General features: G+C 39.7%; 1 protein-coding gene across 2 annotated transcripts in view; it reads right to left on the bottom strand.

The window, feature by feature from the left end:
* Window positions 1–24,875, bottom strand: part of sncaip (synuclein, alpha interacting protein) — a 161,863-nt gene that overhangs the window by 29,330 nt on the left and 107,658 nt on the right. For both annotated transcript variants that reach the window (XM_068029914.1, XM_068029913.1), the window contains 3 exons: window positions 19,854–20,728; window positions 4,732–4,911; window positions 852–965 (listed from right to left, as the gene is read on the bottom strand). In XM_068029914.1, the coding sequence (XP_067886015.1) occupies window positions 852–965; window positions 4,732–4,911; window positions 19,854–20,728 (1,169 nt within the window). The remainder of the gene's footprint in view (window positions 1–851; window positions 966–4,731; window positions 4,912–19,853; window positions 20,729–24,875) is intronic.

Here is a 24,875-nt window from a genome sequence, read left to right as displayed (position 1 = left end):
TGCTTTCTGCCAGTTAACCAATCCTTAATCCATGCCAGTATATTACCTCCTATCCCATGTACTTAAATTTTGCTAACCAACTTCCTGTGGGGGACTTTATCAAAAGTCTTCTGAAAATCCAAGTATACTACGTCCACCAACTCCCCTTTATCAACACTGTTCGTACCATCCTCAAAAAACTCCAACAGGTTCATCAAACATGATTTCCCATTCATAAATCCATGTTGACTATGCCCAATCAGATCATTATTATCCAAGTGTCCATTTATCACATCCTTTAGAATAGATTCTGGCATTTTTCCAATGACTGATGTCAGGCTAACAGGTCTGTAATTCGCATTGGCATTGCATACTTGCATATCTTGCTTGCTAGCTAGCTGTTGTGCTGCTCTTCTTTGAGGTTTGAATGCTTGGCTACTTTATTTATGGGGAGAAATGTATTTCAAGTTGTACTGTGTTTCGATGGCATTAGATTAGCTACATACTTTATATACAGATTAATCGCCCCCATGTCCATGGCTGAATCAATAATTTTGTCAAATGTCCGTGGTGCAACATGTTGCCTATCCCTGGCAAAGCGTCAAGGTCAAAAGGCCAAATCACTTTTGTTTTACCATTTCTGATATTACAAGCCTACCAACGGCTTTATTCTGCTTCCCTATGGTATACACACATTAATAGCTTTTGCTACTGCAGGGTATAGTTGGGATAAACATAAAAGTTAGGATAGTTATCCATTCATGTTAGAAATAATATATATATATATCCCAAGCTAGGATAGCAAGATTAATGGTATTAAATCATAAGCATGAACAATGAATTTTTTTCCCCCTGTATAAGCTTAGGCTTACCTGGCCATAGCATGCTGCATAATGTATAAGGGCAGGATAACCATCTGAAGGGCTCAACTCAGCAATGGCTTCAGTCTCACTCATAAGCCAACGCAGGCATTCAAGCTGCCCTTCCTGTGGTCACACAAAGACAGATTAATTTTCATCACTTTTAAACATTCTATAGTTATAGAAAAAAAAAAATGTATATTTAAAGATATGTAGGAGCTCCAAAATTAATCTCAAAATCAGAAGTACTGTTCCAATAGCAAATGTCCACTTGGTTTTAAACTTTTGTTGATGCTCACGGTATTATAATAGCCTTGGAGGCTCCAACATATTTGTTCACTAGCAAATTATATCAAGGAATAGAGGTACATAACTTCTGGTTTTCTTCACCCACACTAATGGAAGAGAATTTTTGGAGTTTGCTTTTTTAAAAAAAAAGTGGAGCTAATTGATGAGTTTAGAAAAGAGACATGTCAGATGTCCATAAGAGAGATATTCAAGATATTTCATGGATACAGAAAAGTAAACCTGAAACTAATACTTTGAAATACTTAAGGAAAACAGGATAAGAAGGCAGAGGTTCAGAACATGTTTGGGGCAGGTGCCAAGTAACATGTCTTTACACTGAGGGTGAGTAATGGCTAGCAGGATGTCAGGAAGAATGGTTAGGGCCAGAACCCAACTCATTCAACAAACTAAATGCAGTATTTAAAAGACTGCAGAATTTGCACTCTGGAGGATGAGAATTAAGAGGCTCGAAGGGCTTCATTTCATGCAAAACTATCTTGTTCTACCCATTATGAGACTGCCTACTGGAAATACAGCTCAGGGAGATTCTTCCACATTTTTCTCTCTCCCTGCCAGCAAACACCTAAAACCCAGAAAATGCATGAGGTGGAAAAACAAAATTCTGGGGTATGTCAAGCAAGGATCTATATTTGAGGGTATATTCTGCATTTCTGTTGTATTCTTACATTAATGTTAAATTTCACTCTGGATGGGGGAAGGTGGCAAGGGGGCACTTTTTCTGCCTACTCCACTTATGTAACTCAAGCACTTTGTGGTATTTAAGGGGCATTCCCAATCTTCCCCTGGAATTCCACCTAAAACACCAATAGGCTCAACAGGATCTAGGTCTGCTGATAGCAGACTTGGGTCCTTTTCTGGGCCTAGATAAGCCCACAACATTAAAGGAGAAAATGGGAATTGATCCTAGCTTTCTGACTCCTCCCTGCACTGCTACAGGTGCAGGCACCCACCCTGAATAATTAAAAGACCTCTTCCCTAGTATTTGAGATGGAGTCACTAGTAGGGCAAAGCAACATATGGAACATCTATCCATCATGCTTAAGTGCACACAACAGCATTGCAGAATTTCTGCTCCTAGCCTCAGTCTGTCAGTTTCCCAAGGTAAAATGACAAACTGGAAGATCAATTTCAAAGAATATAGGCTTAAACCCTATGCCTTGGACAGTGCTGCCCCAACATGAAAAAAATACTGTTCCACCAAATAGTATTTGAGAGTCAGCTCAAATTATGACTGACACCTCTTAGTGGAAGGTCACACCCAACTAATCTGTCTCAAGGCTATGCTAACATCATAAGTCTTAGCTTCAAAAGGATACAATTACAACATAGATGAAAATAATTTTGTTTGAACTTTAACACCTCTTAAAATCAGCTCAAAATAGGATTTTTTTTTTATTATACTTGTACTAAATTTGCAGATGATACAAAACTTGGAAGTATTGTGAACTGTGAGGAGGATAGCAAGAGACTTCTAGAGGACACAGACAGGCTAGTAGAATGAGCAGCCAAGCAGCAGATGAAATTTAATGCAGGGAAGTATGAAGTGATACATTTTGGTAGGAAGAACGAAGAGAGGCAATATAAAATAAAGGGTACAATTTTAAAGGAGGTGCAGGAACAGAGGGACCTAGGGGTATATGTGCACAAATCATTGAAGGTGGCAGGGCAGGGTTGAGAAAGTGGTTAAAAATTCATACAGGATCCTGCGCTTTATAAATAGAGGCAGAGATTATAAAAGGAAGTTATAATGGACCTTTATAAAACACTGGTTTGGCCTCAACCATATCCAATTCTGTGCAGCGCACTTTAGGAAGGAAGTGAAGGCTTTAGAGAGGATGCAGAAAGATTTATGAGAATGGTTCCAGGGATGAGAAACTTCAGTTACAAGGATAGACTAGAGAAGTTGGGGCTGTTTTTAGAGAAGAGAAGGTTGAGAGAAGATTTGATAGAGGTGTTCAAAATGATAAGGGGGCTTGACAGAGCAGAGAGAGAGAAAATGTTCCCAACGGTAGAATGGTCAAGACGTGGAGGACGCGGATTTAAGATGAGTGGTAAATGAGCCAATGGCGACATTAGCAAAAACTATTTTATGTAGCGAGTGGTTCGCATTTGGAATGTACTGCCTAAGAGTAAGGTGGTGGCTTTCAAAAGGGAATTGGATAAGCACTTGAAAACAACAAAATGCAGGGATACAGGGGAAAGAGTGGTACTAGATGGGTTGCTCTTGCTGACAGCCAGCATGGATGCAACAAGCCGAATGGCCTCTATGCTGTAACTATACTATGATCCTATTCAATTTTTGAACAAAAGAGTCTGCAAGCTGCAGGTGTAGCTGGGAGCTAAAATGCTCAGTCAGTTTTTGCAATTAATTGCTGTCTGGAAAGAAAAGTACCAAAAAAAAGAAAATAGCCCATTAAAAAGGTGCAATTTATTTTCTTATTTTTCCAAAGATAATTGAGGCAAGTGGAATTTTACAGACAAGAAGTGGTTACTCTGTATTTTCACATCCTATCTGCGAAATAAATTAATTTAATGAATTGTATTTGGTCTTGTATCACCAAGTATTTCAGTATGTCCTTGGGAAGATTGGAAAGCGTACATAAGAGCACGCGAAAGACACAATATGGAATTCAGATCACAAGTGAGTCCTTGTAACACCCCAGATTACACTACTGCAAAATTAGATATTGACAGTGCGGGCACATTCCTGAACACGAGATACTTGGACAACGTGCACAAGTGACCAGTGCTGCTGTACTGAGAGAATATCCAGGCTGATCCTAAACTTGCAATAATACTTATCGGAGCATTTAAGTTTGATAACATTCATATCCATTTTGAGAAAGTTTTGATTTAATTCTATGGAAGCCACAAACTGATCAGTTGAGCTATATTTTCCCGGAGATACGGTTCATTTAATGACAGTGAGGTTCTCCACCATACACTCAATGTGATCCATGAAAAACTCATTCACTTATATGCTAACTTCAAGCTAGTAGTACATTATCAAAACTACATTGCAAGGGATCAGGGTTGTGCAACAGTATTGGGTACATCAATACAGAGCAGTCAGAGTAATGAAACGACAAACTTGTATTCCCCATTACATTGAGCTCCTAGTCTCAGCAATGTCATTGTAGGGAAGCACTGAGGAAAGAAAATGGTAACTCCTTACAGGGCAAGAGGAGGAAAAAAAATCAGAGGCAAAACAGAGATATATTGAGCTGTTCCAAATGGTTAAAAAGGTCCTTATAACAGGTGGCAAATGCTCTAGCTAAATTAGAAGATAATAAAAAAAAGAAAATTAAACCATAAATACTTTAAAAGGAGTGGGGAACATTGCCCGCAGAAACAATCCTTCATATTGGGATCATGATCCAACACTGCTTATTCATAAATCCACCATATACATCTGCAATGGTATGCTCTTAGTTCTGTTTACTCTCTGGCCCATTAGGAAGAAAACCAAACATTTTAAAACATGAGGAAGAAGCAAAATATTTTTCCAGCAGTTTTGCCCCCTTTACCAAATTTAATGTACATTGTTTACAAACACTTATTGGTTAATTTACATTCAACCTACCTTTACAGCTAATGATGATGGTGTAAGTTTCTCATTATTACGCTCCGTCAAGCATTCCTCTGCCATTAAGGTAGTCAGATGCTGTAAACACTCAAGGTGTCCTTGTGAGGCTGCAATGTGCAGTAGATTATTTCCTTTTTCGTCATGAATCTTCTCCAGATTGTCAACAGTTAAATGTGGCTAATTGTTACATGGGGTAACAGAGAAAGGATACTATGTTACACAGATGAGAAACTTATGATTTTATAACTTTGTATACTCATAACTTTTCAGTTATGCTTTGTTATTTTTGCGTTACCCATCATTCCTTTTAACAGCTTTTCAGTTCAGAAATTCATGTAAATTGATTTGATTTCACCATCAGGAATTATTCAACAACTGCACAAAAGGAACTCTTTTACATTGATCAGGATCGTAGAAATTTACATACGGAAGGAGGCCATTCAGCACATCATGTCAGCACCAGCCAACAAGTAGCCATCCAACCTAATCCCACTTTCCAGCTCTTGATCTGTAGCCTTATGGGTAATGGCACTTCAAGTGCATAGCCAAGTACTTCTTAAATGTTATGAGGGTTTCTGCCTTCTACCACCCTTTCAGGCAGTGAGTTCCTGATTCCCACCACTCTGGGTGAAAACATTTCCCCTCTATTCCCATCTAAACTCCCACCTCTTAACCTAAATCTATTCCCCCTGGTTATGGACCCCTCAAACAAGGGCCTTCTATCCACTCTAGACCTCTCATAATTTACACACTTCAATTCGGTCTCCCCTCAGCCTTCTCTGTTCCAAAGAAAACACTAGCCTATCCAATCTTTCCTCAAAATGAAAATTCTCCAGTCCCGGCAACATCCTTGTAAATCTCCTGTACCCTCTCTAGCACAATCGCACCTTGCCTATAATGTGGTGACCAGAACTGCAAGCAGTACTCCAGCTGTGACCTAACCAGTATTTTATACAGGTCCAGCATAACCTCCCTGCTCTTATATTCTATGCCTCGACTAATAAAGGCTAGTATCTGTCCAGCCACCTTCAGGGATCTGTGGACATGCACTGCAAAGTCCTTCGGCTCTCCTACACTTCTCAGTACCCTACCATTTTTTGTGTATTCCCTTGCCTAATTAGCCTTCCCCAAATGCATTATCTCACAATTCTCCAGACTGAACATTTGTCACTGTTCTGCCCACTTGACTAGTCCATTGATATCTTCCTGTAGTCTACAGCTTTCTTCTTCATTATCAATCACATGGCCAATTTTTGTATCGACTGCAAACTTCTTAATCATACCTCCTCCAGTCAAGTTAATCTGACTAGCCTGTACTTTCTAGGAGTGTCCTTACACCCTTTCCTGAATAAGGGTATCACATTTGCCACTCTCCAAACTTCTGGTACCTCCCCTGCAGTACGAAAACAGGAGACAACCCTGGAAGAAATAGACTGCCATGTGGAAATGTAATGTTGTGGCTGTAACAGAGACCTAGCTCAAAGAAGGGCAAGACTGTGCATTAAATATTCCTGGATACAAGGTGTTTAGGAAAGATAGGAAAGGAAGGAAAGAGGAAGGGGTGGCAGTAATGATTAAGGAGAACATTGCCATGCTGGAGAGGGAGGATGTCCCAGAGGGGTTAAGGGCAGAATCTATTTGGCTAGAGCTAAGGAATAAAAAAGGTGCAATTACATTGCTCGGTGTAGTCTATAGACCACCAACTAGTGGGAAAGATGTAGAGGAATAAATTTGCAAGGAAATTACAGAGAGATGCAAGAATAATAGAGTAGTTATAATGGGGACTTTAATTATCCAAATATAGACTGGGAAAGCAGTAGTGTAAATGGCTGAGAGGGGCAAGAGTTCCTAGGGCGTGTTCAGGAAAATTTTCTATAGCAGTATGTTTCCCTCAAGAAAGGAGGCACTGCTAAGAGCTGGTTCTTGAGAATGAGGTGGGCCAAGTGGATCAAGTGTCAGTGGGGAAACATTTAGAGGACAGTGATCATTTTATCATAAGGTTTCGGTTAACTATGGAAAAGGACAAACAACAATCTAGAGTAAGAATAATTAACTGGGGGAAAGCCAATTTCAATGGGTTAAGGATGGATCTGACCCAGATAAATTGGAATCAAAGGTTGGCAGGCAAAACTGTAAATGAACAATGGGCTGCCTTTAAAGAGGAGATAGTTCAGGCACAGTTAAAGTATATTCCCACGAAGGCGAAAGATAGGGCAAACAAATCCAGAACTCCCTGGATGATGAAAGAGATGGATTAAGATGAAGAAAAAGTGTGATAGATGTCAGGTGGATAATACAACCGAGAACCAGGCTGAATATGGAAGGTTTAGAGGGAAAGTGAAAAAGCAAATCAGAGAAGCAAAGAGAGAGCATTGCTGAAAATAGAGACATTTTGTCTAAGCTTTTCATCTTGCACTCATCAGGACAATTTGAAAGAAATAAGGGAAACAACAAATTTACACTGTATGAGGAGAGTGCTGATTGGTTGGCAAGTGGACTCTGATTGGTAGAGACGTTGCCATGGAGAATGCACCAGTTTATGGTGACTGACAGTTAACTGCCAAGCTTTGCTGGAAATTTAAACCAGGTAGCTTGGCTCTGACTGGTCAAGGCATTACCCTGAGGAATGAACCAGCGAATGGCTATCATTTATTTTGTTTAGCTGAAACAGGCACAATGTGTGTACATGTTCTTTTTGTTAGCAAAGAACAGGGCCCTGTGTATTAATATATGTAGCTTCTAGTATGCACAAATGAGCCACACTGCAAGCCCAACTGACAATCTTAAATTATGCAGAGAGATTGGAGAAGTTGGAAAGTTTTCCTTTAAGAGAAGGTTGAGAGAGGATTTGATAGAGGTATTCAAAATCATGAGGGGTCTGGACAAAGTAGATAGGGAAAAACTGTTCCCATTGGTGGAGAACAAGAGGGCACATATTTAAGGTAACTGGCAAAAGAAGCAATGCCGACACGAGTAAAAACTTTTTCACGCAGCGAGCGATTAGGATCTGGAATATGATTGAATTTTACATTCAGTTTGAGGGAGAGAAGCGTGGGTCCAAGATGAGTATTTTAAACTTAAATAAGGGCAATTATGAGGGCATGAAAGCAGAGCTAGCTAAAGTGAACTGGCAAATTAAGTTAAGGGATAGGTCAATAGAGATGCAGTGGCAGACATTTAAGGGGATATTTCAGAATACATGAATAGACATTTCAATGAGAAAGAAAAATTCCAAGGGTGGGACCCACTATCCGTGGTTAACTAAAACAGTTAAAGATAGTATCAAACTTAAAGAAAAGGCCTATAATTGTGCAAAGATGGGAGGCTGGTCAGAAGATTGGACAGAATATAAAAAACAGCAAAGAACGACTAAAATATTGATAAGGAAAGTAAAATTAGAGTACGAAAGAAAGCTAGCTAGAAATATAGAGACAGATAGTAAGAATTTCAATAGATATTTTAAAAAGAGTTAACAAAGTGAGCGTTGGTCCTATAAAAAGTGAGCCTGGGAATTAATAATGGATAATAAGGAGGTGGCAGATAAATTGAACAGATATTTTGCACAGTCTTCACTATTAAGGATACAAGTAACATCTCAGTATTAGCTGAAAGTCAGGAAATGGAAGGGAGGGAGGGACTCAAGAAAATTACAATCACCAGGGAAGTGGTACTGAACAAATTGTTGGAGCTGTGGGCTGACCAGTCCCCAGGTCCTGATGGACTTCATCCTAGGGTGTTAAAGGAAGTGGCTGGTGAGATAGTTGATGCGTTAGTTTTAATTTTCCGAAATTCCCTAGATTCGGGGAAGGTTCCATTAGATTGGAAAATAGTGAATGTAACTCCTTTATTCAAAAAGGGAGGGAGACAGAAAGCAGGAAACTACAGGCCAGTTAGCTTGACATCTGTCTTGGGGAAATGTTAGAAGCTATTAAAGACGTTATAGCAGGGCATTTAGAAAAATTCAAAGGTAATCAGGCAGAGTCAACATGGTTTTGTGAAAGGGAAATCATGTTTAACCAATATTGGAGTTCTTTGGGGGAGTTACATGTGCTGTGGATAAAGGGGAACCGGTAGATGTATTGTACTTAGATTTCCAGAAGGCATTTGATAAGGCGCCACTACGAAGGTTTTTGCAGAAAACAAAAGCTCATGGTGTAGGGGGTAACATATTGGCATGGATAGAAGATTGGCTAGCTAACAAGAAACAGAGTAGGCATAAATGAACATTTTCTGGTTGGCAAGATGTAACGAGTGGTGTGCCACAGGGAGCTGTGTTGGGGCCTCAACCTTTTACAATTTATATAAATGACTTAGATGAACGGACCGATGGTTTGGTTGCTAAATTTGCTGATACCACAAAGATAGGTAGGAAAGTAACTTGTGAAGAGGACATAAGGGGGCTACAAAGGGATATAGATAGGTTAAGTGAGTGGGCAAAGACCTGGCAAATGGAGTATAATATGGGAAAGTGTGTAATTGTCCACTTTGGAAGGAAGAATTATAAAAAAGCATATTATCTAAATGGTGAGAGATTGCAGAGCTCTGAGATCCAGAGGGATCTGGGTGTCCTAGTGCATGAATCACAAAAGGTTAGCATGCAGGTACAGCACGTAATTAGGAAAGCTAATAGAATGTTATTGTTTATCGTGAAGGAATTGAATATGGAAGTAGGGAGGTTATACTTCAGCTATACAGGGCATTGGTGAGACCACATCTGGAGTACTGTGTACAGTACTGGTCTCCTTATTTAAAGGATGTAAATGTGTTGGAGGCAGTACAGAGAAGGTTTACTAGACTAATACCTGGAATGGACGGGCTGTCTTATGAGGAAAGATTGGACAGGCTAAGAATCTGCTGGAATTTAGAAGAGTAAGAGGTGACTTGATTGAAACACAAGATCCTGAGGGGTCTTGACAGGGTGGATGCAGAAAGGATATTTCCCAATGTGGCAGAATCCAGTACTAGGGGTCAGTTTAAAAATAAGGGGTCGCCCGTTTAGGACAGAGATGAGGAGAAATTTTTTCTCAGAAGGTAGTGAGTCTTTAGAATTCTCTTCCTCAAAAGGCGATGGAAGCAGAGTGTTTGAATATTTTTAAGGCAGATGTAGGTAGATTCTTGATAAGCAAGGGGGTGGAAGGTTATTGGGGGTAGGTGGAAATGTGGAGTAATCAGTTCAGCCATGAACTTACTGAATGGCAGAGCAGGCTCGAAGGGCCGAGTGGTCTACTCCTGCTTCTAATTCGTATGTTTGTATGAATGCACTGCCTGAGTGTGGTGTAGGCAGGTTCAATCACAGCATTCAAGAGGGAATTGGATTGTTATCTGAAAAGAATGTGCAGGGCTATGGGGAGAAGTTGGGGGAGCGGCACTAGGTAAATTGCTCCCCCGAGAGCCAGCACAGATATGATGGACCGAATGGCCTCCTTCTGTGCTGTAACAATTCTGTGATTTTCTGGGTGGGCCGGGAAGGGGGTGGGGGGATAGTTGTGGGGGCAGGGGGGGGGGGGGGGAAAGAGGCAGCAATTGCCAAGTAGGGGCTCTCTAGGGTGGCAATGGAATACCCCCAAAGGACAGAAGCCCCACCCCGATCCTGCTTGCAGGCTGCCAGGTTTGACCTGGCAGCATCTCCCCACACTGGTGGGCTCTTCCACCTTCCATTAAATTGAGATGGAGGCAGGAAGAAGCCCTTAAGTGGACCATTAATGTCCACTTAAGGACCTCAATAGGCTTGGGGCAGGTAGGCCTTCCCCACCCCAGACTGAATTGGAAGGAGTGCTCCACCCCACACTTTCCCCAACTATTTTATGGGCCGACCCCACCCATCCAGACCCTGCCTCCATTCATCGGGGGCCCAGAAAATTCAGCCCTCGATTTCCCTCATTATCCAAGGAGCCCTGGCTTTGATTCCCCTATATTTTGCCCTTGTTGGCATGTACCTAGGCTATATTTGAAGTATCTCCTTCTTAAAGATCACCCATTGTTCTGTTACAGTTTTTCTCCTCAGTCTTTGGTTCCTTTTTACCCTTGCTATATCCCCACTCACTATTGAAGTTAGCCCTCCTCCAATTTAGAAGTTCTAGTTAAAATTCTTCCTTGCTCTTCTCCATTACTAATCTAAGCCTAATGATACAATGATCATTCTTACCCAAGTGTTCCCCAACAGACACTTGATCCACTTGGCTCACCTCATTCCACAGCCCCAGATCTAGCAATGCCTCCTTCCTAGTTGGACCAAGAACATACTGGTCAAAAAAGCTCTCCTGAACACGTTTCAGAAATTCCACGCCCCCCCACCCCCACTTAACCTTTACTCTAACATTATCCCAATCGATATTTGGGTAATTAACATTCCCCAATATCACCACTCTACAGGTCTTGTACATCTTTGACTTCCCTAAAGATGTGCTCCTCTGTCTCTTTCTAATTGGCATGTATATATGAATATGAATTGCCCTTTAACCGATGAACGCAAAAATCTAATGGCTTGTAAAATTATTGGAGCTACTGTCTCCTGTGAAATAAATACAGTGCATCAATAATAACAGCGCGTTCTAGGGGCTCTTTCATTAGAACAGCAACATAACTGATTCACGCTTGTAGCACTCATGAGTTTTTTTTTATTCTTTCATGGGATGTAAGAGTCGCTGGCAAGGCCAGCATTTGTTGCCCATCCCCAATTGCCCTTGAGAAGGTGTTGGCGAGTTGCCTTCTTGAACCGCTGCAGTCCATCTGGTGTAGGTACACCCACAGTGCTTTTAGGAAGGGAGTTCCAGGTACTGACCAAGTGAAAGTAAACCAATGGCGATAGAGACTCAAGACAGAATGGTGAGAGACTTGGAGGGGAACTTGCAGGTGGTTGTGTTCCTATGCATCTGCTGCCCTTGTCCTTCTCGATGGTAGAGGTCGCAAGTGTGAAAGATGTTGTCGAAGGAGGCTTGGTGAGTTGCTACAGTGCATCTTGTATATGGTACACACTGCTGCCACTATGCGGTGATGGTGGAGGTAGTGAATGTTTAAGGTAGTGGATGGATTGGTGATCAAGCAGGATGCTTTGTCCTGGATGGTGTCAAGCTCGAGTATTGTTGGAGCTGCACTCATCCAGGCAAGTGGAGAGTATTCCATCACACTCCTGACTCATACCTTGTAGATAGTGGACAGGAATTAGGAGTCCGGAAGTGAATTACTCGTCGCAGAATTCCCAGCTTCTGACCTGCTCTTGTAGCCACAGTATTTACGTGGCTGGTCCAGTTAAGTTTCTTGTCAATGGTAACCCCCAGAATGTCGATGATGAGGGATTCAGTGATGGTAATGCCATTGAATGTCAAAGGGAGATGGTTAAATTCTCTTTTACTTTTACTCAAACCTTGGATGAAAGCTATTAACTTTATTATGATCAATGTAAAACTAAATATATTAAGCTGTGCATGTAAATTGAATAAAACATCCAGGTAAACTATAATACTGTTTTTTTTTTAAAAAGTATATGCTGGCTATCATCTAATACTTCACCTTCGACGCAATGTACAGTAAAGCGTAGGGAGAAAGGCTTCTATTTCTAGTGACCCACTTTGCTCAAACTTCATTTGGCTGTTTTAAATACATCAATTCCCAGGGCTGGTGGAAGGGTGTTAACTAGTAGCCTGTTGGGCCTGGAGGAAGCACACTTGCTCAATAACAGTGCTGTAAGGGCACTTACCTTATGGATTCAGCCCTTCTCACCTCCTTTCAGCTACCAGGTTTCCTGAGGTCTGAGAAACCTGGGTGACACGACTTGAAAATAGAATGACTTAAAATAAAAGGCAGGCAGCCTCATTATAATATTGAAATAGCAAACCCGCTTCTCGCAAGTGGACTGACCGCTTGCCCCTTGTTCCGTCTCCGTTAACATCAAGGGGGGGCGGGTTGGGGTCCTGTCAATATCCCTTCTAAGCTGCACGGCAAATCAGAAATGTGCCACGCACAAACAACATGCCCTTTAAGATGCGTGCATGCGTGGCTGCATGTCAATCTTAAAGGTACCGCACAGTGCAATAAGCTAGCCATGCACAGCAAACAGAAGTCAGAGGGACCATAGTTTCCTGTTTCAGGTTTTTTGAAGTATAACCTCTGACCCAACACCAACCCTCCCATTTTTGAGAATTAAGATTCAGCCCTATGTATCTACTCTATCCAAGCCTTTCACAATTTTAAACACCTAGCCTTCTCTTTTCAAAAGAAAAAACAAGCAGCTGTTCATTCTTTTCTGATAGTTATAAACTCAATTACGTATCAACCTTGCAAATATTTTTGCATGCTCTTCAGTGCCTCTATAATTTTTTCATAATATGGCAACCAGAACTGTACACAGTACTCCAAATATGGTTTAACCAAAATTTGATAGAAACTTAGTATTACTTCTCTACTTTTCAGTACTACTGCTTTAGAAATAAGCCCTAGTGCCTTGTTTTCTTTCTTTCTCTGGCCTTAACCTGCATCACTACTTTGAGCAGTGATTTGTATATTAGTACTCCTTGATCACTTTGATCTTTCACCCCATTTAGATTCTTATTTTTCAAGTAGCATGCAACATCCTCATTTTTCTTACCAAAATGTAATACCTTTCACACTTATAGAGTCATAGAATTATACAGCACAGAAACAGGCCCTTCAGCCCATTGTATCTGTGCTGGCCATCAAGCACTTAACTATTCTAATCCCATTTTCCAGCTCTTGGCCCGTAGCTTTGTATGCTATGGCATTTCAAGTAATCATCTAAATACTTCTTAAATGTTGAGGGTTCCTGCCTCTACTACCTCTTCAGGCAGTGCGTTCCAGATTCCAACCACCCATTGGGTGAAAATTTTTTTCCTCAAATCCCCTCTAAACCTCCTGCACCTTACCTTAAATGTATGCCGCCTGGTTATTGACCCCTCCGCTAAGCGAAAAAGTTTCTTCCTATCTAACCTATCAATGCCCCTCATAATTTTGTATACCTCACTTATATCTCCCCTCAGCCTCCTCTGCTCCAAGGAAAACAACCCGAGCCTATCCAGTCTCTCTTCATAGCTGAAATGCTCCAACCCAGGCAACATCCTGGTGAATCTCCTCTGCACCCTCTCCAGTACAATCACATCCTTCCTATAGTGTGGTGCCCAGAACTGTACACAGTACTCCAACTGTGGCCTAGCTAGCGTTTTATACAACTCCATCATAACCTCCCCGCTCTTATATTCTATGCCTTGGCTAATAAAGGCAAGTATCCCATATGCCTTCCTAACCACCTTATCTACCTGTGCTGCTGCCTTCAGTGATCTATGGACAAGTACACCAAGGTCTCTCTGACCCTCTGTACTTCCTAGGGTCCTACCATCCATTGTATATTCCCTTGCCTTGTTAGTCCTCCCAAAATGCATCACCTCACATTTCTCAGGATTAAATTCCATTTGTCACTGCTCCGCCCATCTTACCAGCCCATCTATATCGTCCTGTAATCTAAGGCTTTCCTCCTCACTATTTACGACACCACCAATTTTCGTGTCATCTGCAAACTTACTAATCATACCGCCTATATTCACGTCTAAATCATTAATGTACACTACAAACAGCAAGGGTCCCAGCACCGATCCCTGCGGTACACTACTAGTCACAGGCTTCCACTCGCAAAAACAACCCTCGACCAATACCCGCTGCCCCCTGCCACTAAGCCAACATTAAAATTAATTTGCCAATTATATGCCCATTCTGCAAGTTCATTAATGTCTTCTTGTAATTTGTTACAATTTTCCTCAGTATTGATTATCTCCCTCACCCTCTTCCCCACCCCTAGCCCCCCGGTCATTAATTTGGTATCTTCCACAAATTAGAAATTGTATTTCTGATTCCAAGTCGAAATCGTTGGTATAAATTGTGAACATTAGTTCCAGCACTGATCCTTGTGGGATCCCACTTTCCATTATGGTACTCTGAATAGCTAACCTTTACCCCTACTATCTGCTCTGTGTCTTGCAGACAGCTAACTATCCAGATTCCTCATGCTCTGACCTTATCCATTAGTCTATTATGTGGTGTCTTATCAAAAGGCCTTTTGGACATTAGATTTACAACATTACCCTTGAGTACCATCTGTTATCTCTAAAAATTTAATGAGGTAGATCAAGCAAGATGTTCCCTTTTGAAATTCGTATTGACTATTCATTATATCTTTGGTTTCCATATGAGTTTCTATTTTCTTCTTTAGTAGGAATTTCATTATCTTCCCATGTTAAGCTGACTGATTAATCATTCCCTAGACATGTTCTATTTAATTATCAAATGTGTGTAACAGTGCCTCTGCTATCTCTTCCCTGGAGCCTTTTAAAATTCGTGGATGTGAACCATCCAGATCAGGGGTTTTTATCTTCCTTGAGTTTGATCAGTTAATTTAATATTTTTCCTCTTCAGTTTAAATGTGATCATATCATTTCTAATCTCATCTTCCATTTCCTTGCTAAATACAGAGGCAAAATAATTACTCACTATTTGTTATTTCACTACTGCTGCCTGAGATTTTATCCTGTCCGTCCCTTAGTGGCCCTTTTACCATTCCAACTTACCTTTTTTTAAAATCTATGTGCCTGTAAAATATTTTACTTTCTTTTAATGTTACTTGATAATTTAAGTTCATATTTTCTCTTTGCTTTCTTTATTTTTAAAACTTCTTTCCTAATCTCTTCATATTCTCCCTGATCATGCTCTCTCCTGTTGCCCATGTTCTTATTGTATGGTTCTTTCCTTACCCTTGATTTTTTCCTTGTATCTTTATTCATCCACGGGGTAGGATATTGGTGTCAATATGGGGGCAGGAACGGAGGTGGACAGGCGCCGAGTTTGCTGACGCTAGCCAGCATGCCGATTCCCCGCCATGATCCCAACTCCCGGCTGTTTTCCTGGAGGCCAAATCAAGTACAGAAGGGCAAGCAGCGGGTAGCTTGTTTACTCAATTAAAAGGCCAATTAAGGGAACTGATCAGAGGCCGACAAACTTTTCAGGTGGTCTCCTGGTGCCCCGCAGCATCCAAAGTCCAGGAGATGATTAGAGGTAGCCCTCCCAGCATCAGACTCGGGGAATGCAGGGGGTGGCCAGCACTCCAGGATCACTTTGAGCCCCTTGCCCTACCATACCTACCTGGTTGGAGCTGTGGTCGCAGACTACCCCGTGAAGGGGTTTACCTTCTGAAATGGTGGTCCAGCAGCTGTGGCCATTTCTTTTCATTTTTGTAAGCAGTGCTGAAAGGGTGCCTCAATATGAAGGTACCCTCTCTCTCCCCCCCCCCCCCCCCCCCCCTTACCTCAATGGCAGGCTGCTGCTCCTTCAGCATTGGAGAGCCTCCTGTTGGCCCTCCAGCTCACAGTGCCCACTTGCTGTCCTTAATTGGATGGCGAGCTTGCTCTCTGACCACTAACAGGCCAACCCTACATGGTTTGAGGTCAGAACCCATATTTGATCCTGATGTCAGGGTCCTGACACCAAACAGAAAATCCTGCCGGTGGTGCCTCATTATTGTTTAATTTGTTCTCGTTTTTTAGTGGAATATTTTTTTTCTGGACTCTGTTGAACACGATTTTAAATGTTTCCCATTGCCTTTCTTCATCAATGGTTGCCAATATCTGTGCACATTTTATTTTCCCAAATTCTATTTTCAGTTCCTCAAAAGCACCTTTTCTCCAATCTATTACTCTGATCTTTGTCACGTTTATGTCCTTCTCAATTATTATCTTAAACCGTATTATATTATGGTCACTATTGTCTAGATGTTCCCTACTTTTACTTCTCTTATCTGCTCCTCGTTACTAGATCTAGTAGTGAATCCTCCTTTGTTGGATTAGAATGCAGTCCTGTACACATTGTAGGAACACCATTCCGCTATCCACTACTCCATTTAGTGTGATTGATCCTTTATTATCTTTTATCTCTATCCATATGCAATCTATTTCATATACTGATGGCTGTCACTTTTTTCTACAACCATTGTTATTTCCACTAAGTAACATGTCTCTATCTTTTCTAAATATGTTTATCCTGCAATGTTTAATTCCCAGTCTTGCTTTTTCTGTAGCTATATCTCAGTAATCCTTACTATATCTGGTTCCTCACAACATATTACCTCAGGTTCCCCTGTTTTATTACAGATACTGTGTGTATTGCTGTACAGATAGTTTAAATCAGGTTTAATAGCAGTTCCTCCAATTTTATTTTAACCATCTTTTTACACTCCTGTTCTATAACTATTTATTCCCTAGCCATTTTTGTTGAGCTGCTTGTTGATTAAGAGATCTTAGATACACTGTCGCTAAATATTTGTAACTTTCAGGCCTGGAGTGAAAAAAGGCAACATTAATGACCAGTTTAAGCAGAATAATGTAGAACAAATTAGGAGACAATATTGTTTCTATACAAGTCATTAGTCAAACCCCCCATCTGGAATAGATTGTGTAGATCTGGTTACCTAACTAAAAGCATATTATTGCTTTCAAGAGGATACAGAGGCGAGCAACCAGATGATTGTGGAAAGAGAATCTCAGTTATGAGAAAGGTTAAAGAAGTTGGGGCTTGCTTTCTTTGTAAACAGATTTTGAAGTTACTTAAGTATTTAAGAAAAGGATTAGCAAATTGTTCAACATCATAAAAGATTCAAGTAATTATGGGCACAAGTTAAAAATTAAGAAGTTCAAAATGAGAAAGCAAGTCAGGCTATCAATGCTCAGCTGTCATTTAGGGACCAAGATGATTCATGGGAACAATGCAAGGTGCTTCCTGGCTCTGCTTCAGGTCTTTGTTTTAAATGAAGTTTTCTATGAATGCTCCATCAACTCTTTCACCCTTTGGCCAATTTTATTTTATAAATGAACAGCAAATACTATTCTTTGACACAAAGGGATCAGTACACTCCTAAGAGTGTGAGTCAGAGGTGAGTTACAGGTGGTGGTGTATGGGAAAACTCAAATTATCTGATCACAGATGTATCAGAATACATTTATATTCTCCTGTCATATAACCAACTAAACAAAATAGCTGATTCTATATCTGAATCTCAGTAGCAGCACTCAAACAACAGGTCAGTAAACATAAATGCCGTAAATATAGATCACAATGTAGGAAATAAAAATAATTACAAATCCAATTTATAAGCATTTATTGAACTAAACCGTATTAATGAGATATTGAAAATTTATGTAAGGTTGTGATTGAGTTATGTCATCTAAATGACTGAACCTGTTGCTGCATTTTCATTTTGCTAATAAATCTAAAAGATTTGATACATGTGACAACGTAATGTTCTGACATCCAACAAGACTTGAGACAATCGAACAGTGTAGAAGACAGCACATTTTTCTATAGCAACTAAACTATTCTATACCAACTTTTCTATACAAGTAAACCTTTTGAAAATAACTGGAATTATGCCACAATGACAAACCAGTCAATAATGTGGGTCTGGAATTTCTTGCGTATTTTCAACCAGGGAGACACACAATCTGGACACTAATCAAAGATGTGGCCCAAGAAATTGCAGAAATTTGAGCATAAGTGAGTTATTTGTGCCAGTACAATATGCCCAAATCTCGAATGTCTATTGATCCCTCCACCCAATCACGCCACCTGCCATAATAATGGCCCCATCCCTGGCCTTATACACAAGATTCCTGCAAGAGTTTCTTTGAATGCATTTTTACTTCATTAGTATAAACCACAGCAAAAATTGAGAAGTTTCTCCGATTGAAGGCTCAAACATGCTGTGCCTGAAGTGCATGAAAGATGGGTAACTGAGTTGAAACTCTAACTTTCATACCTAAAGAACCATATGGTGCAAGTTCAGTGCCTTCCTTGGACTCCGAATGTTTGCACTGATTTATGCTGGTATTCTAATGAGGTTCCCAAGAAACTTCTCCATCAACATCGAGATTGGACATCGGAACGGGTGCATTTTCAGATCTAACTTTCAGGTTGTGCCCAAGGAGGCGATTCCAGGCCATACTGAGCAATAAGTTTTATTAATAGAGACAGGACGGGGTAAGAAAGGACTTTACTCTTTATCTTCGATACTGTATAATTGACTCATGGATAATTTATTACTGAATATTTATGGCACTCTTACTGGAGCAATCAGAAATATTCATCCAAAGTCAAGAAAGTTAAATTCCAATCATTGTTGAAATTTTAAAAAATTAGCAACCTAAATAGTTAACCAATATTTATAATGCACATTTTGAAATGATTACTGATGTGACAGGATTCAAAATGCAATTAAGAGACTGCCCCAGAATCTATTGTGCAATTATTTTTTTTTTTTTAATCTAGAACAAAACAGAACACTACATCCATGTTATTATTCCATTTCACATTTGTACTGTAATTCATTCAAAACTAGTTTATTTGAAAGCAGATTAGCATGCTGCTTGATCGCATAGCTAGAACTGATCAGAACCTTGGATAAAGGTTAAGTAACTATGGCATTGTCATACAAACTTCAGTTGCAATGTCACAAACTCTTGTGAATACTAATTAAAGTATCACAGAGGTCCCAGTGTTCTCGTCATGAGTTCAATCAGATTCACAACTGAAAATTAATCCGGGAATAACTAAGTGAACCACAATGACACCTAAAGCTCTTATGGTCTGGGTGTTATCTTCTGAAAGTATTACAGCATTCTGAAGAAATGCAATGCTCTCCCTAAAAGGCCAATGTTCATTTATAATTTAAAACATCTGCATCACAACATATCACAAACTTCAATTATTTTTTGTAACAATGGGAAAACTTTACTAACAAAAATGGTGCTTTCTCAACTGGACAATGGTGCAGCATTTCCACAGACAATTGCTAGGCAGTTTGTTAGCTTTTTAAAAATTGAAAAGACTATATAGCTTTTAGCAATATAGTTTTGTTCTACAGCAATAGTGCTGAAATTTCCTGGGTATCTCATTAGAATGCAGCCAAACTTAAAACAGGCATAAATCAGTGTGTAAAAAAAAAATCAGAATAAACACACAAAACTTTCACTCTTAGGAGGTATGAAGCAAAAGTACCCAACCACTTTTCTTTTATGCTACACTCCATTTTTAAAACATTTATAGGAAATTGCAATAGTTCAAACACTTACCAGCAATGAAATCTGTCCTTCTCTGACTATATTTAAAATGCTTTTAACGTTTTTTGCTTCCTCACTCGTCTCTCCAGGTCCTCCCATGCTAATCCCATTTTTATTACTGCATCCTTCTTCTAGTTTGCTTCCTGTTGGAGTTTGCAGAGACAATGTCCTTGGTCGAGAGTTTGGCATGGTACTGCCAACCTTGTGCCCATGTGAATTAACAAACAAATTTGAAGTTCTGCTAGTCAAGTCTTTACCCTGGGCTTCAGCATTATGTACTGTATCACAGCTATCTGGTGATTGGGAGCCCTCCAAGCTGCCAGTTGCATGCCTGTGATGGTTTGTGACAACTGCTTTTGCTTTTCTCAACTCCAAGCTATTTACTGGTGACAGAATACAAAACTGTGTCAAGTTGGTTGGTGAGTTCTCATGCTTCACTGCTGTACAGATCCTGCTAACATCATCTCTCATTCCCACACCTGACCGGTTCTCTGAGGCAATCTTTGTGAAAGGAATACATCTCTGGGAAGGAAAGTGGTTTAATTTAATATAAGGAACATCCAAAATTTCATCCATATCCAAATCATAGTGCTCAAGTTCACCAAGCAAAATGCCGGTGCCAGTGTCTTTGATCTTAAAGCACTGTCCATTGCTGTGGTACAAGGTATTACACGGACTTGGATTTTCTGCATCATCTTGCTTTTTGTAGTCACCTTTGAGTTCATGCTGTTCAGTATCTGTATCATTTTCAGGGTTTTCCGGTTGGTGCTTGAGAGGTGAAACTCTTTTCACAGGTCTGAATTTACTGTACACATCTGTGGTGCCTTTGGCTTTTATTCCACTGCTAACTGATGCTGTACCTCCAGAAGACCAGTTTGAGCTAGAAACTTAAGATTTGATCAAAACCATTAGTAAACCAAACAGTTCAGAAACTGTTCTTAGAATAATCCATTCCTCAAAAAACATCAAACTCCCCCATCTTTTTACATACAGTAACCACAGACTTTAACAGCACCACAAGAGATCATGCCTCTGCCGATATAAAACAAAGTTTTAATTTAATACATTGCACATCTGAAATATTTAATACATGCGTGACATACTTAGAAAACCACAGAAAGCATGCTTGCTCATCCAGGCTGGTGGTGTCATGAACAATGTTACCAAAAATAATTTGACCAGTAACACTTCAAATTGCATCAAAAGTTGCCTTTGTTACATTTATGACAAGACCACCTGATTTGTTAAACATTTGGGTCTCAACTGGATGTAAAAGACAATCTTCAGAAATAATATCCAATTAAAACCACATAAAAGCCACAAAAGAAACAGGAAAATAAATAAAATATTAAATTTTTTAAATGATCGATTTAATTTTTTTTTTTAGGATGTTTGGTGTCACTCTGCGCTGTAAAAGAAAAGCTCCAACCCTTTTGTTATGGGGGGTAACGGCATTTTTTAAAAAACACGAACAGATCTTTGCTCTTGCAACCCATTCTGTATGCTAGGGCAATGGTGTAGTGTGGCTAATAATTAACACACCACACTAGTTCTGAACCTAAGTGGAATATGTTCACCACAAAATATTTTCCTGGACTTATGCTAAAATTATACAAGTTACATTGATATAATTATCTTTTGAAAATAGTTTGTGACTAAAATATAAATTGTGCATGAGCTTTAATGGGTGTAGCATGAACAAATTAGTGGTGAACAAAATATTTCAACAGATTTCTCCCATATGAACAAGGGAGCAATAACCATAATTCTAGGTCCTAATGGATCTTACACATTTATCTACTTAAAGATGCATAAAATAGAGTCCTGAATCTCAGTTTTACAGCAGATACAAGAACGAATGAATTTTCTTTCTAAACTTAGCCTCACATTTTTATCAGCAGTTTTCATCTTAAAGCCTAAATAGTGTAGTTCATGTATCAATAGGTAATTGCCTATTGAAGAAAACTTTTTAATCATGCTATGGGCAATATATAATCTATATGTATACTTTCTTATACCCTCGTAAACAGCTTATAATTTCTTTGTTCATGGAAAAATAACTTCCAGCTTACCAAACACCTAGAAAAGTTATAGCTTTCTAACAGACTAGTAACTTAGTAACTTAACACAAGGAATCCATTGTGCTTTTTAGATCCACAGTGTACAAGAGCTAGGGTTCACAGGGCTGTGCTTTTATGTTGGTTTTATTTACATGTGAAATTCTTTCCAAGTGATATTGAAAAATGGATGCCAGATGTTTCCTAGCTGTTTTATACTGACAGGAACCATTAAAGACCTTGATGCAGACAAATCCTGTCCAGGGTTTATGAAAACAACCCCTTGCAAAGGCAGGTCTAGACCTTCAAAAGCTGCCAAGATTTTGAACTTTCTATTATGCTAGCATTGTTCTTTAGCCTACCGTATACCAAATGTTCAAAGAAAATCTTTAAAATATTCCTTCCATGGTAGAATAGCTAAGAAATCATGTTCAGTACAAACTGATTTGCAATATTTATGTGTGACATTTTATTACATAAGATTTTAATTTAGTGGAAAAGTGGTTAAGTCATGTTGCAAAACAGGAATGTCATGAAATAGAATCAGTATGACAAATTTAACAGGATAGGTTGGATGCGTCTTCTTGCTCCCATATGCTACCATTCTTAAACTGAATATATAAATAACTGAAAACACAAAAGGACTTTTTCCTCTCCACCTAAAGATAACTCAACCTCACCTTCTGCATAACACTAGGTGTTGAAGAAACATTTTTAGTTCTGGCGATCTGAGTATAAAAAGGGTACCAGTTGAAGAGGTTACCAAAGTATCAAACTGGCATATACAGAACTTTAGAATAGCAACACTGCGCTTCTAGATACATGACATTACATGTAATTCAGATTTTGAACAGGAGTAATGCTATAAATTCAAAATTCCTTCTCTTTCATTCTGCACAGTCAAGTTTTTGCAGTTGTCAGATCACCATCTTTAAACTTTCAATGTAAACATAACACAAGAACATAAGAAATAGTTTTGGAGACAAGCACTTGAAAAGTTAACACCAAAAAAAAAAGCTTATTTGAGATCAAACTCCATTTAAGGTTAATTATGACTTATCTTTACTGATCTTTTACATTTTACATGCAATTTTACATCCAAATTTTTTTAATGGAATTAAAACCAATGGAAAGTCAGGCTTTCAATATTCTATTTTAATTGATTAAAATTTGCCCATCAGCATGTAAAAGCATTGCAGAAAAGAACACTGGTAATACATGAAAACATTTCACAATGGACAGAAGGTGGTGTCATTGCACAAACCTCTAAGTACACGAATTAAAATAGTCACACAACTATAAAAAGTGAACTATTGCCCATTAATCAGAGCGCGAAGAGAGCAAGAGAAAATGCCACCCAAGTATCTGATTCCAAAAATATCTTCATAGAAGTTCTTGATGCTCTTCCAAAATGCCATGCAATGTGGCATTTTACTTTTTTGTTGCAAATAGATAATGTTAATTATCGAGAAATGTGCAGGAAAATGTCCCACCAGAAGTTTCAACAACAGTGAGAAAGAACGACAACTCAGAAGTTCTACAAATGAGCTCTGGAAAAAGCTCTTCATTAATAAAACATTTTGCAATTTTCCTCCCCACTTTTTAGGGCTATACATGTGATGCACCACAGCCTAGTTAACAACTGGTCAGGCAAGCCACTACTGAGCATAGTAACTGGTTACAGTTGAGTGACTTTCCGGGTGATTTTAGTAGCATCCAACCAAAAATGAAAAGGCATTTTAGTAACACAATTATTAAACCAGGCTAAGAGAGTGCCTGAGAAAAGATAGCACTTTTAAAAACATATAAAAAGAGCAAAGGATAGTTCAAAGGAAGGGAGGAAACCAGAAAGGAAACCTTCTTGTGGAGATAGAGGGCATGGCTGAGGTACTAAAAGAGTGCTTTGCATCTGTCTTCATAAAGAAAGAGGATGCTGCCAACATAACAGGAAAGGACAGGGGTTAGAAAATCTAAAACAGATAAGCCCTGCTCCTGGTATCTGTGCTTACCAAATGTTTCTAGGGTGGCACAGTGGTTAGCACTGCAGCCTCACAGCTCCAGTGACCCGGGTTCAGTTCTGGGTACTGCCTGTGCGGAGTTTGCAAGTTCTCCCTGTGACCGCGTGGGTTTCCGCTGGGTGCTCCGGTTTCCTCCCACAGCCAAAGACTTGCAGGTTGATAGGTAAATTGGCCATTGTAAATTGCCCCTAGTATAGGTAGGTGGTAGCAGAATTGTGGGGATGTGGTAGGGAATATGAGATTAATGTAGGATTAGTATAAATGGGTGGTTGATGGTCGGCACAGACTTGGTGGGCCGAAGGGCTGTATCTCTCTATGACTCTAAGATACATAAAGAAGGGGTACTTAAAATGTTGTCAGTGCTCAAAGTAGAAAAGTCACCCAGACCAGATGGGATGCACCCTAGGTTGCCGAGGTAAGCAGGGTAGAAATAGCGAAGGTTCTCAGCACAATCTTTCGTGTCTTCTTAGATATGGGAGTGGTGCCAGAACTTTGGAGGGTTGCAAATACTAACCCCTGTTCAAAAAAAAAAGGAGGGAGCGATAAACCTGGTAACTACAGGCCTGGCAGCCCAATGTTGATGGTTGAGAAACTTCTAGAGACTATAATCTGGAAAAAAATTAATTGGCATTTGAAAAAAAAAAATGACACCTAACAAATTTGTTAAAGACAAATCATATCTGACAAACTTGACTGAGTTCTTCGATGAAGTAATGGAAAGGATTGATGAGGGTGGTGTGGTTGATGTGTATGTGGGCTTTCTAAAGGCATTCGATAAAGCCATATAATCAGCTCGTTAGCAAGATCGAAGCCCCTGGAATTAAAGGGGCAGTGGCAGCATGGAGTCGGAATTGGCTATGACACAGAAGGCAGAGGAGTGAAGAACAGTTATTCATCAGACTGGAGGGAAATATACAGTGGTGCTCCCCAATGGTTAACGTTAAGGCCACAGCTCTTTT

The sequence above is a fragment of the Heterodontus francisci genome, chromosome 4 (assembly GCF_036365525.1).
Source record: "Heterodontus francisci isolate sHetFra1 chromosome 4, sHetFra1.hap1, whole genome shotgun sequence".
Taxonomy (NCBI): domain Eukaryota; kingdom Metazoa; phylum Chordata; class Chondrichthyes; order Heterodontiformes; family Heterodontidae; genus Heterodontus; species Heterodontus francisci.
Note: the sequence above shows the minus strand (reverse complement) of the source record. Positions and strands in the feature narration are given on the sequence as shown.